Raw genomic sequence first — 14,745 nt, forward strand, 5'->3', positions numbered from 1 at the left:
AATCTGTAATTTATTTTGAATTTGATAACTATATCAAAAGTTATTTAAAAAAGGTAGCCATATGTTTGCAAGGACTATCAAGACATTGCTAAAAATAATTAAAGTTTACACTGATAATGCTGTCCAAAAATAGAAAAAATAATATTGTTAGAAAGCTAAGAGGACATGTAAGATTATGGTGGTAATTTTAGAAATACCCACTTTACCATTAGTAAATTGCTGATGGGAAAGATGAGAACTCATCTCAGAAGATGAAAAAATGTCTAAAGGAAAAAAAATAGAGGAAAAATAGTCTGCCAAGCTTGTGGGTCATTTCCCTATGCTTTTACCAAGCCATAACCCGATCAGGTTTCTAGGATTCAAATAACTTGATTGGTTTATACAAATCAAAAAGTACATTAAAAACCTGGTTAGGATTTAAAACTTTATCTAGAGTTTTGAAAAAGTAAAAATTTACTTCTTCAAATCTCGATTGGATTTCCAAGAAGTAAAAATGGGTTCTACTCTAGAGACCATAACTTTCACATACAGAGTCTGATTTACTCCATTCAAAATGCATTAGAAAGCTATTGAAGAGATCTACAAAATGATATAGAAAAACTAATCCTATGAAATAAATTTTTTGTTATTTTCCATCAATTGAATTAAGTATGGTCTAAAATAGGTAGTCATTGTTTCCCAAATATAGAACCAATAGGTAAACACAAATGGTAACATATTTTTAATTCTCTCTCTCTCAAACACACAAATACTCACTAACTCACTAAATAAATGATAATATATCTCTCTTACAAATTCCTAACCTCTAGTATTCTCTCACTAACTCCTAATCTCTCTCTCTCTAACTTATTACCCTTAAGCGATCTCTCTCTCTCTCTCTCTCTCTCTCTCTCTCTCTCTCTCTCTCTCTCTGTGTGTGTGTGTGTGTGTGTGTGTGTGTGTGTGTGTGTGTGTGTAATGGGCACCTTGGAAATTCCTAAGAACTAAAACAACTACTGAAATAATAATAGTTCTCAAAATGAAAAAATCAATACATAGCAATGTATTCCAAAGGCCAAACCCCAAGGGAATGATGTCTAGAATGTTACAAGAGAGGATGAACGTCCTCTAATGACAAGAAAGATATGTGACTCACACATCCAAGCTCTTATCAAATGCAATTCACAATCATCTGATGCTAAAAAATGAGACTCTTACCCTTATTTATCATTTTCCTTCACCCTTCTAGAAGGAACTAAAATATTAATTAATTGCATTTTCTAGAGGCTTCCCCCTTCCAATAATTAATGCATTCTCTAGAAACTCCTCCCTTGCACTACAATAATTAATTGTGCTTCTAAAAAAATAAATTACTAGAGGCTTCCCCCTTTCCAATAATTAATACACACTATAAAATCTTCTCCCTTGTAATACAATAATTAATTAAATTAATTAAATATAAAGTCACCTTTTAATTTTTAATTTATTTAATGACTTTATAAGAAATTAATTTAACTGCTAAAGTGGGGACATTACAGTCAGCCCTCCTTGAAATTGCTTGTCCTCAAGCAATCCAACAACACAATGAACTCCAACCTCCACTTGGATCCCAATTGAAGTAGTATGTGACATCCCTGTGGACATTAAACCAACTATAAACTAGTATCATCAGGACCAACCACTTTTCGTGCAACCTAGCACCCAAAACTTGTGTTGATGATGTAGAAGTCAGAATATCACTAGAAGGCAACTCCGTAGAAGATCTAAGAATTCTCTTCTTCCCTATATCCACCCACATAATATATATTAGACTGGAATCCTTATCATCACCAATGTGTGTTGAAAAATATGTAGCTATAGGAAAACCATATGCACTCATGCTAACTATATCAACAATACGTGTAGTCGCAATGCAATATATGGACATAGGAACAACACTAACTGTCGCAATAGAAAATTGAACTGAATTTGTAGTTGATGAAAATTCATAATCATCAATATGTGCACCATCATTAGAACATACATCAACCACTACATACATACTGCTAAACTCCTCATTGGATGGTTCAACTGACACAGAAGTGGCTACTAATATGATAGTATCCTCACATTCTCCTAATCCCACTATTGTTGCATCACTATCTCTTGAAAAAGCTTCATATGTAGACTCCTAACTTTCACCAAAATCATAGCTAGGTGGCTCTATATGTGTCTTGATCCCACCTCAGGAATCAACTACCTCCTACACTAGAGCAACATACAAATCGTCAATGTTGATGCCCATCTGTCTAGCCATTATTTGCAACATCATATCCATTTGCCTATTCTGCTCCTCTAATATATCTAGTAAAGTAAACATTACATTTTCCTAATCTGGACTGATATTCCTATCATCTCGGTCACCCATACTACTGTCTTGTTCAAAGAATATCTCCTTTGTATTTGTATGATTGGATTGTATGTCCCTAAACCACTCTCTCAATAACCCCCCCCCCCCCTCTCTTTCCCTCTTCCTATTCCTCACTCTTTGTCTCTCCATCTTTATCTCACTCTCTCCATCCTGTCTCATTTGCCTCTTCCTATCCCCTACTCTCTCTCTCTCTCTCTCTCTCTCTCCTTCCCCTAACCTTCTCATTCTATCACTAAATAATAACCTCCTTTTCTAACTAGCTCCTAACCCCAACCCCTCTCTCTCTCTCTCTCTCTCTCTCTCTCTCTCTCTCTCTCTCTCTCTCTCTCTCTCCCTCTCCTCTTTATCTCCCCAACATCGTCTCCATATATTTTAGGCCCTAATTACCATCGTTTTGCATTTACATCATCTCTCCCCACTATCCCTTCTACCCTTTTTCAATCTCCTTCCACCTCTAACCATTTTTTTTGCCTATTTACCATAGATATATTTACCTCACAACTCTTACTCTCCTAAAAGCATACATATCTCCCTATGTAATCTCTCTCTCTCTCTCTCTCTCTCTCTCTCTCTCTCTCTCTCTCTCTCCCCCCATCACTACCTCCATATATTTTAGGCTCTAATTGTCCTCTTTCTTCATTTACATCATCTCTCCCCACTATCCCTTATACATTTTTCACATTTCCCTCCACCTCTAACCATTGCTTTCACCTATTTAGCTCCTAGATATCTTTACCTCATGTCTCTTACTCTCCTAAACACATAAATACATCTCTCTCTCTCTCTCTCTCTCTCTCTCTCTCTCTCTCTCTCTCTCTCTCTCTCTCTCTCCCCATCATCATCTCCATATATTTCAAGCCCTTATTATCTTCTTTCTTCATTTAGATCATCTCTCCCCACTGTCCCTTCTACCTTTTTTCCATCTCCCTCCACCTCTAACCATTTCTTTCACCTATTAACCATAGATATATTTACCTCATGTCTCTTACTCTCCTAAACACATACATGCATCTCTCTCTCTCTCTCTCTCTCTCTCTCTCTCTCTCTCTCTCTCTCTCCTTCATCTCTTTTTTCACTTTCTTTCTCCCCTCCTCTTGTAATATCTTCCCCCCATTTATTCTCTATATCTATCTCACTCTCTACATATGTCCCCTCCCTCATGTTTCTTTATCTATAGCATTTTCTCTCCATGTATACCTCAAATATCATACCTTCTCCCCTTTCTATCACTCTCTATGTATTATGTCCGCTCCTATTATTAACACCTACTATCTTTCTCTTATGTGTCTTTTGTCTTTGATCCTATCTTTTGGTGTTTCCTTCATGTCTCACCCTCATTCCCCCCCTTGTCTCACTCTCTCTAGCATTTCCCCTCTTATTATTACCTCTCTCTCTATCTTCATCCTTCCCTCCCTCCCTTCATTCTTCCTCTTTTCATCTGTGTCTCCATTTATTTTGGGCCCTAGATATCCTATTTATTTCTTTACCTCATCTCTCTCCCTTCCCTTTTTTCCATCTCACCTCTAACCATGTCCATATACAAGTAAATGTTTAAAAAAAAGTTTAAATATTAGTTTTTACTTAGGAAATATGTAGTTTACCATTTTAATTAAAAATAACATTTATGTATATTCTTAAGCTTATTCTTAAATAGAATAACTAAAGTTTATGTTTTTTTTTCAATATATCAACTCATCATATTATTTATATTTAAATACTTAAATATAATATAATATTTAATTTGTGCAAATAGAAGACTGCATGTCCATTTAATATTGACTTTGTAGTCAACTAAGTTGGAATAAATCTTGAATTAATAAAAAATATAAAAAATTGTTGCCCACAATCTAGAAGCCTATATATATATACACGATTTGCTATAGTACTGGTATCTATGATGGTAAAAGCCAGTTTTTCCTTTTGATGAAAAGATATTACTGATATCTATGACAGTAAGATTCCTCACTTATTATTTGACCTATGAATCTAAGTGCTAAATTCCTACTATTCATACATATTGAGTAATCTATCCATAAATAAGTTGAGTTCCTTTGAAACCTATCAATGCATTCCCCGTCTCCTTAAGCACCATGATGTGATCAAACTTTTTAACTTCATGTTTTAAAATAAACAAATTATATTGGTTAGCCCCTGCTGGCCCAAATTTCTTATGGAAAAATTGTTTAAACGCGTCTCCATTAGAAACAGAGGCCTCATTGAAACATTGCAATTACAAACCAGAACCAACACCGTCACACTCTTTATTATATATAAAAAAACACAGCATACATACAATCCACAGTATGCTTCAAACCAGAGGATGGTCTACACACAACTCGTTATAAGATGAAACAACCCAAAAAATAAAATTCATTTGCTCTTTCAATGCTCTGTTTCTCCCTCTATGTGGTTTCCAGGGAGCTTCTCTTTGATCTCTTCCGTCAACCCTTTCTTCTCGCCCCCTTCTTCCTCAGCCTTCACATGACCGTCTTCTTCTTCCTCTTTCTTGTCTCCATGAAGCTTCAACTTGTCCTTCAATCCACCCTTCTTTGTCTCCTTCTTCTTCTCTCCCTTCTCATCTTCTTCCTCATCGCTGGACTGTACACACACAGCATTTCAACAGATCAGAGACCGATCCGTGTAATCATTTAACCAATAAAAGTACGTAAGGTAGGATGAATTTCAATAGAATGCAAAAATTTGAAATATTTGGTTAGGAAAAAGGTGGAACAAAATGCAACCAAATCTAAAAAGATGAAGGGATTGTGATCTGTTGGTCAAATTTTAATAGCACTTCCAAAAGCCAAATAAAAGATCACCGCTCAGTAACACAAAACCTTACGCCCTAACAAAAAGAGAGAGACCATAACAGGATAGTTGAGGGTATGGATACCGTGAAAAACAGGGGCTCCATAATTAATTCAGCTATTGCGTAATACAAGCACTTCAGAAGGGATAAAAAATCGATTCAAATCCAAGCACATTGGTATTCCATCTGATCTATTCAACTTAGAAACGAAAGCATAAGCGTACAGAGCTTGAAGAAGAGCTCTTGCTACGATGCAACTTTCCCATGAGTCCTCCTTCTTCTTTCTTCTCCACGACAACACCATGCTGCTGATGTGTCTCCTCCTCTTTCTTCTTCCCAAACAAGCCAAATAAACCGCGATCCTTATGCTCTGCTACGTTTGAATCCGCCATTGTCAAGAAATACAAAGACAGAAAAAGTTACATGGAAAATGAGTGTTGAGCAAAGGCCAATTTATAGGATTTCACGAACAACTGACGCGGCTTGCTGGGGCGTGGCATTTATATGTCGGTAAAATAAATGTTAACATCACGCGGATAAGACGTGAGTGGGCAATGTCGACGACAAAGATATCGTAAAGGGACAGTCTACATGCATTCCAGGCTCTACGAAACGAGCTCCTGGCTTTGTGGGGAGAATCTCAAACGCATGCGTTTCAAATACTGATAGTTATATTATAATTAGGGCGTACGGATCACCCTGCTTTGCCGTTGGAAAAAATGGAAGGTCTTTTGCTTGGACTATCGACTTCCCTTGTAACGTCTACATTTTGTGTTTTTGGTGAATGAAAATAGACATATATTACTAGTTCAAGTCTTGAATTTGATGGCTGTATTGACCCTTTTTGGTGATGGAAATAGGTATATATTACTAGTCATATATTAGTTTTTATATATTATATATAAAATAAGTCAAGAGATATATTTCGTGGTGTCTTGGACAAGGATATCTGTGGATTGCATATATATATAAAAGTTAGTAGCAATCATATTTTTTATAGTTAACTATATACTTAATCTATAATAAATTGTATTATTATTCCCTGCCTTTTAAAAGGCAGGGAACTAATGTTTTTTTTTCACCCCCCCTATTTCTTTTTTGGTACTCAACAGGTGTCATATCGTAAGGTTTAAGCAGCTGTATTAAGAAAATGGAATTATCAGTTGCTAATTTCAGATTTATGATTGGCTGAGAGCAATTTTGTTGGGGTTTATTGGCTTTTTTTGAAAATTTTTATTGAACAAAAATGAGACTAATGTCGATTGCAAAGGCGATTTAATTTTCATTAATGTGATGGCAGGTTAGTGGACAGTGGAGATAGGTTAGCATTTATTACGCTAACATCACGGAGCCAAGGAGCCACCGACAGTCAAGATGGATAAAGAGCATAACATGTTTGCCAATTTTGAAAGTACGAAGGAGCAGTTTCCGTGCAGTTTGGAGAAACAGAGGTATGAACGATGAGTCTTGCAATTTATATACTTGTATAGGATTTTTTGCTTCCTTCGTTTTCTTGTTGACAGGTTTATCTATGTGTGGGTGTGCTTGAAAATGATTTTTGGTCTTCGTTGTGAATGTTAATAGGATCATTTTTCCCCTTGTGAAAGTTGAGGTCAATATTAGCGCATTTGAGGCAATTGGCATTCGTGTCAGCTCGATTGTAATTCCCTCATTCCATATTCTTCTGTAGAGCTTAATTCTCTGGATTTCATGAAATTGCTTGTTCAGGTTATCAAGTCTCGTTCTATTAAGATTTTTGATTTCACAAACGCTTGCCTCTTTGTATTGCATAGATGGAAATCTGAAAAATCTCATTTTACCTTTGCCTTCTTCATTTACAACCATTTTTAATGATTTTTGACGAGAAGTGATATTTTGAGCTTTAGTTCCTTGAGAAGGACAAATCTAGGGTTTTTGATACCTATTTGCCGCACTTTCTAAATAGTGTTACATGCTCCAGCAAAAGTTCTATAATTTGGTAAATGAAGCTTTTAAAAAATTTCAGTTGTTTTAATGCTCAGAAAGTTTTATTATTGATAAGAAAATCAGATTTTCTTGCCGGCTCTAATCAATGAAATCTATGACTCTAGGTAAAAAGTTAGGGCTTCTGGGATTTTTCTTGCCCAAACTTTTCTGAAGAAACAAAAAATTTGTATGGGGACTCTCAAATTTTTTCGAGTTCCTCTCAATATTGCCTAGCTTTACATTCTTCATTACAAGCTTTGAATTCCAATCCGATGGTTAGGAAAAACTATATTAAACAAAAATCGATATTTTTGGCATTTCAATTTCCATTCTAGCTGGTCTGAACAAAGAGAGATCGATTAGCTGTTGCATTGAGTATGTGACCCAGAAAAAATCCTTATATGCGCTAGTATGAATCAGTATTTGGAGAGAAGAGGGTTTGCAGGGTTTGTTAGCAATGGAATCGGGCTTGTGAGCTGTTTGTTTTTGTAGACCATAGGCTGGAATGAGGAAATAGATCTTTTCTCTTTATGGTTCGGCTTCAGGAGGCAAACCAACAATCTTTTGAACAACACCTTGGTAACTGGGTAACCCTAAACATGCTTAGGATTTTCCTTCATAACTTCTCTCGGCTTGATGGGCCTGCTATACTCCTCCACGTGCCAATTTGCATATAGAACTCTAACCACATGGGAGCATACAAGCTATACAACACTTGATATTGCAGAAAAGTTGTCTTTGAGTTTACCGCATAAGGATTTGTGCCTTTAGGGTATTAGTCTATGCCTACGGGATGCCTACTTTGGCATTCATTAGAGATCTTGATTTTTGGGTGCATAAATTTTGGTAGGTTTCAAAGTATGGTATTCCACTATGAAGAAATGAGACTACACGATGGTTGTTTCCATGTATAGGTTGCTAATTATGTTTTTATAGAGTGCGCCCCTGATGGAAAAAATCGTCCTCTGAATTTCACAAATCCACAAAGTATTATATAACACTCCAATTTATTCACATAATTAAAAATACAAGAATAATATGTGCAAATTATACAGTTAAAAAATACACTATTTATAATAAAACACAATATAAATAATTTCAATTAATCAACTACAACTCAATTTAATGGTCATAAATTATTCCTATAAAGATTATTGATTAAAAATTTAAAAATTTAAAATAAAATATATTAATAACATCTACCCAAACTTTTAACTTGCATGTAGGACATTTCATTAAAGTTGAGTCTACTTGTAATTATGATACTTCTATTATGTTATAATTAATATAGATATAATTATCTTAAGTTAATTTGATTAAAATTTAATTAATATTCTACAATAATTCATACATTAACTTTAACTTAGTTTTTACTTAATAACTAAATTTGTAAATAATTATATTATATTCAAAAAAATTCTATCTAATAGTTTTCACTGCAGTTTAGATTATAAAAAATATTATTTTCATAATATTAGATTCATTAATCTATTAATTTATTCACTTTAAAAAAGTCAATTTGTCAACTTACAAATGATATATTTTAACATTTTAAAAGAAAAATGTTTGAAAATTAACAATACATTCAACCAACTATTAATTAAAAAATATATAAAATTAATGATGTAAATTAGATTTTATAACTTTTTAAGGTAATTTTTATTTTACTTTCTAACTTGTTGGTTCATTTCTTTTTAAAAATATCGATAACCTTTTTTTTTTTTTTTAACATTGTTCATTTCTTTAAAATTTGATTCTATTTGATTTATCCATCTAGTATTAATTAATGATGTAAATTAGATTTTATAACTTTTTAAGTTAATTTTTATTTTACTTTCTAACTTGCTGGTTCATTTCCTTTTTAAAATATCAACAATCTATTTATTTTTTAATATTGTTCATTTCTTTAAAATTTGATTCTATTTGATTTATCCATCTAGTATTCTTTATACCTTTACTAACTATGATTGAACTATCCAATAAATTTTCAAGTATTTTGATCAGAATGATTTTATGTACACAGGTCACAGGTACAAAGTTTGTTGCAAGAAGATTTCCAGTAACAAGAAGCATAAAAGACAATCTTCTTTCAAGCAAAACAAGTTACATAGTCAGTAATCAAGTGAGTGTTTTACAAACCACTTTAAGCTTTGAGATATTAATAATAATATAAAATTTGTTTCAACATTATTCTATCTCTTGTGATAAGCAATTGAATTATGTATACGTTGGTTCAGTTTTGCTAGGAAATTTTGAAACTTTCATAAATAATGATGTCAGTATCTACTTAGAAATAATAAGTATAGAATATAATTTCTTTCAAAATTGTTTTTTTTTGGCTACTCAGCAATTGAATTTGCTATGCATTAGTTTATTTTTCTTAGGATATTTTGAAACTTTTGTAAATAATTATCATAGTAGCTACTTTCACCTTTCTTTCTAGTTAGTTCAACATAGAACAATTAACAATACGCCAATTTTTCTTTTGCACAAAACTCCATTAGCAAATGGATTTCCATAATAGTTATGACAAATTCACATCATCAGCATCTGACGAGCTACAAACTAGGCCAACTACACCACTAGCTGAAGCATCATTTGATATCTTACAACATACACAGCTACAAACACCAACACCAACCAATTGAAATACTCAATATTCACTACGATCCTTAAAAGAAATAATCGGTAGTGGCAAAAAAGAAGAAGGAACCAATGAAAACCAAAGACAAGAATCATCATCTTCCATAATAAAAAGTCAACCACCTACAATGCAAAATACAAAATCTATCAACTTCTCAACAATACACATAACAAAAACACAACAGGGTCATTTAAAAAGTAGGCATTCATTGCATTCCCTCAAAAACATAATACGAAAGAGTAGGAGCATAAGTTTTCTTCAACAAAATAGAAAGCAACAAAATCCTAGAAATGCCCAAACAAACAACAAACTTCGCCACCATTTCCATCAAACTACCAGATAGAACTCTAAACAACCCTCAACGCATACACAAATCTCAAAATTAATTAAAGCATACCAATGTATCATAAATGACACACCCATAAACCCATGCAGCATCTATGAAACATTACATTTCCAAAAAAGCACGCAAATGATTGACGAAATATTTCTTGATGCTTTCAACTGCCTTCCAATAACACACGAACAAAAGAAAATTGAAATTGGCAAATTGGTATGTACCCAATGTTTCAAAGCTATTGTATTTGGCAACATTCCTCCTTTTGCTGCACCTTGGAGAATACAAAGAAATAGACGTATCGATGCAATGAAAATGTTAACCTCACTAGAAGAAAGACTTGTGTCATTGTGCATTGCGTTTGCCCAAATAAGACAACTAGGATACAAAAGGTCATAGTACGGGCTAAATGGAACAATAATCAATGTGCTTGTAGATATTGATAAAGTGCAATGAGTATTGCCTCAACAATTAGATGACAGTGGAACAATTGCAATAAGATTGAAGCGAAAACTACAATACAAAAATGGATATGCACAAGGCAATGTCAGACCCTTGTGTGTAATGAATGCACTATCAACTCTAGCAACTATACCCTTGTATATTAGAGAGAACGTTACCATAGATGAGCATTGGGACACCATTCTAAGGGGAAAAAAAACAACAAACATGTCTCGACAATGCAGAAATAGAAGACTTTAATGAGAATTATGAACTAAGTAACGAACCAATCTCTGAATCACTTATCCATTAGTTCAATGATACACATTCAATCAAAGATCTTGAGGCAATGATAATTGAGACTACACCTTCTGAAGGAATTAAACCTCCTGGAATATTTCAAGATCAAAACTTAGAGGAAATGAACTTTCCAACTCTGTTCTATGGTTTTCCAAGACCGCAACACGTTGTGTCAAATTCCTTGCTCCAAAAAATAGTGAATTGGGAGCTAATGCATTTCGATAATGACTTTGTGACACATATTACAAACATTTTCTTCAAAGCAATAAAACTTATTATTCAACAAATCTCTTCAATTGCATGGGTTTGCATAAGAAAAGCTGAGCTCAAAGGTAAAAAGTTGTTCGCAAAAGATGTCCGCACCCCTGCTAATATTAAGATCGCCAATTGGTTTCAGATCATTGAAGAGTATTTGTACATCACCTGACTACTTGGACAATACACGGAAAAACATATTTGCAATGATAAGGCAATTAGGACCGCCAACATTCTTTGCCACATTCACAAGTGCTGAACACTTGTCGCTGCCACTAGTACAAGCTTTAGACAATATCTATCCTAGCAATACCTATAAAGAGACTGAAACTGTCAAAGATTGAAATCTAGACTTTCAAATAAGACAAAATCTAGTTCTATGCACTCGATATTTCAATCATTGGCTCAATGCATTCCGTAGAACGATGTTAACAAATACAGAATTGTTTGGCAAAGTGTTAGATTACTTTTTTGTCATCAAATTCCAAAATAGAGGAAATGAACATGTGTATTTTGTGATCTGGACTAAAAATGCACCCATATATGGACAATCTACAAATCAAGAAATCGAGAACTTTGTTGACAAATATATCTCTTGTAATTCTACACTATTAGATGAAAATGTTGTCAAAATTCAAATGCACCATCACACAAGAAGCTGCAAAAAATATAGGACATCAACTTGTCGCTTCAATTTCCCTATGCCTCGAATGAGGAAAACAACTATTCTAGAGCCTTTATCAACAACAGATACAAGAATCAAAGAAAAAGCAATAGACCTCTTCAAACAACTTGAGCAGAAAAAATACTCAAAAGATGTTACATTTGACCAATTTCTCAATGACTTTCACACAACCAAAGACAATTACATCTTAATGCTACAGACAAGACTAAGAAGAAGAGCGTTGTTACTAAAAAGAGACCCAAGTGACACTTGGACAAATGCATTTGCAAAGCAAGTTTCATCATTATGGTATGCAAATACTGATACACAATTCATTCTAGATGCATATGATGTTGCATCTTACTCTTGCTCTTATATGACAAAGCAAGACACAAAAACAACATTAGCCTTCCAACAGTTGCGCAAGCATACAACAACTACTTATGATAATAAAACAGAATTCATATGCAAACTTGGAAATGCATTATTAAACTATCAACAAATGTCTAGCCGGCAAGTCGTCCATATTGCATTGTCATTGGCATTATGCAGATCATCAAGAAAAATTGTATTTATCAACACTGCACCATCAGAGAGCAAAGTTGTCATGCTCAAAAGTCCTAAACTATTGGCTAAAGAACATGACAACTGTGAAACTATCATGTATGCCTCTACAATAGAAAAATACATATCAAGGCCAATGACATTAGACAATTTATCACTTGCCAAGTACATTGCACTCTACTATAACAAATCAACTAGTTTCCAAAAAAGACGAAAAGCACAAATTATACATTTTGTGAAATACAATCTACACATTGACTATCAAAATTACTGTAGAGAGAAACTGATGGTGTACATACCTTTTCGAGTAAACAAGGAAACATTTTTATCAGAACACAACACATGGGTCAATGGATTCAATGCTAAAAAGACAGAAATAGATAAGATTGAGAGAATGTTCAATGCACAAATTGATTATGCATGGGGTAACATAGACGATGCACAAAAGGAACTAGAGAATACTAAAAATGCAACAATGATATTCAATTTCCATTTACAATCCGACAATCAAGCAACAACACAAGAACACTATGACTTAGCTAATGACTTAATGCACAATAGAAAACTCAAACCAAACCAAACTATTCAAATTGCTCATAATCCATTATTTTCAAAAATTGCACACTCGTTCTTACAAAGGATCGAAGAATAGTACACAATGTGAAGAAAATTAAATAGAGAGCAACAAGCAATATTAAAAGATGCAATTATGACAAAAAGACTTTTCCCAAACAAACTACTATACTTATTCCTAACAGAAGGAGTAGAAATTGGGAAGACCTTTACAACAAAGCTACTCTATGAGGCTTTGATCCGTCTCTATGATAAACAATTACATAGTGATCCACTAAAACAAAAAGGCATCATTGTAGCATCGACAGGAAAGGCTGCATACAATATAGGAGGCGTAATCGCACATTCGATATTCCATCTACCGTGTAGCTCATCAAACATCACACCACTAGACTCAGATACACTTGAAAACTTAAGCAAGAGAGTGGATGAACTTCAAGTTCTTTTAATCGATGAGACATCACTAATAGGATCAACAACTCTATACAATATAGAAAAAAGACTCCATCAAATAAAACATACACCAACTCAATCATTTGGAAACATAGACATCATATTTTGTGGTGACTTTTACCAAGCACAACTAGTATGCGATGGCTGGATTTTCAAGCAACCAAGAATTAATGGCGATAAAATTCCATATGCATTTTGGATTTGACAATATCAAATATTATAACTTGAAAATTGTCATTAGACAGAGAACTAAACAATTTTTCTCTGTTTTGAACCGTATGAGGACCTCTGAACAGACAGATGAAGACACTTCGTACATAAATAGAGCATGCTATAGACCTATACCTAAAGATCCAAAATTACCACATTTGTTCCAATGCAACTCTGCTATTGATGAGCACAACAAAAATATGTTAGACCTACTACCAACAACACTTTATAAATTTGAAGCAATTGATCGACAAGCTTACCATCCACTATATTCATCAAACCATGGATCCTAGTTGAGCTTATAGCAGGCAACTTTGACACACAAGATGGCTTGGTCAATGGTACTGATGGCACATTCCAACTACATACAAACAACAATGAAGACATCCTCTGGATCAAGTTCAATGATCCTAATGTTGGAAGATTGCGAAGACAACAAATGCAACACATGTACATAGATACAATAACATGGACACCACTGACACGAGTTACAAGAAGAATGCGAACATTGACAAACATAGTCATACGATCACAATTCCCTATACAACTTGCATCAGCAAGAACTATTCATAGAGCATAGGGCTTGACAATGGACACTATTGCTTTTGACCCCACAAAGGTCTATCAACATGGCCTTTCATACACTTCCCTATCACGTGTGAAAGAAATAGAAAAATTGTACTTGATGAACAAATTGCACCATAATAATTTTAGACTTTCTCAAAAATTCAAAGTAGAAATGTAATGCCTACAAACATGCTCACAATGGCCTCTACATTACACTCTTTCTTCCACGTCAATAATCACCACTACAATATGTACTTTAAATACTCGTAGCTTGCAACTACATGCAAAAGAAATAGACCATGACCATGATTTTCATATTGCAACTGTACTTTTCTTCCAAGAGACAAGAACCAAGCACATTGAGCAACTGCCATTACTGAACAAAAAATTTGAATTCTATCCATCACATGCAATTCATGGACTACTGACATGTTGCAACAAAACTACCAGAGTCCAAAATATCAAAACATATGCAACTAGACACCTCGAATCAATCATAATTGATCCATTTCACATGCAAGCATGCTTGCGTATTGCAAACATATATATGACACCAACTGCAACAAAAAATGAC

The 14,745-nt window shown here is 34.0% G+C and overlaps 1 protein-coding gene across 1 annotated transcript; it reads right to left on the reverse strand.

Annotated features, from left to right (window-relative positions):
- Positions 1 to 4,771: 4,771 nt before the first annotated feature.
- LOC149559713 (uncharacterized) lies at positions 4,772 to 5,590 on the reverse strand. Its single transcript, XM_089827470.1, has 2 exons — positions 5,423 to 5,590; positions 4,772 to 4,987 (listed from the first exon to the last, which is right to left on the reverse strand). The coding sequence occupies exons 1-2, from the start codon at positions 5,588 to 5,590 to the stop codon at positions 4,772 to 4,774; spliced, it is 384 nt and encodes a 127-aa protein (XP_089683596.1).
- Between the last annotated feature and the right edge of the window lie 9,155 nt (positions 5,591 to 14,745).

Source organism: Cupressus sempervirens, chromosome 4 (assembly GCF_028749045.1).
Source record: "Cupressus sempervirens isolate cs-2001-9-10 chromosome 4, ASM2874904v1, whole genome shotgun sequence".
Classification (NCBI taxonomy): Eukaryota; Viridiplantae; Streptophyta; class Pinopsida; order Cupressales; family Cupressaceae; genus Cupressus; species Cupressus sempervirens.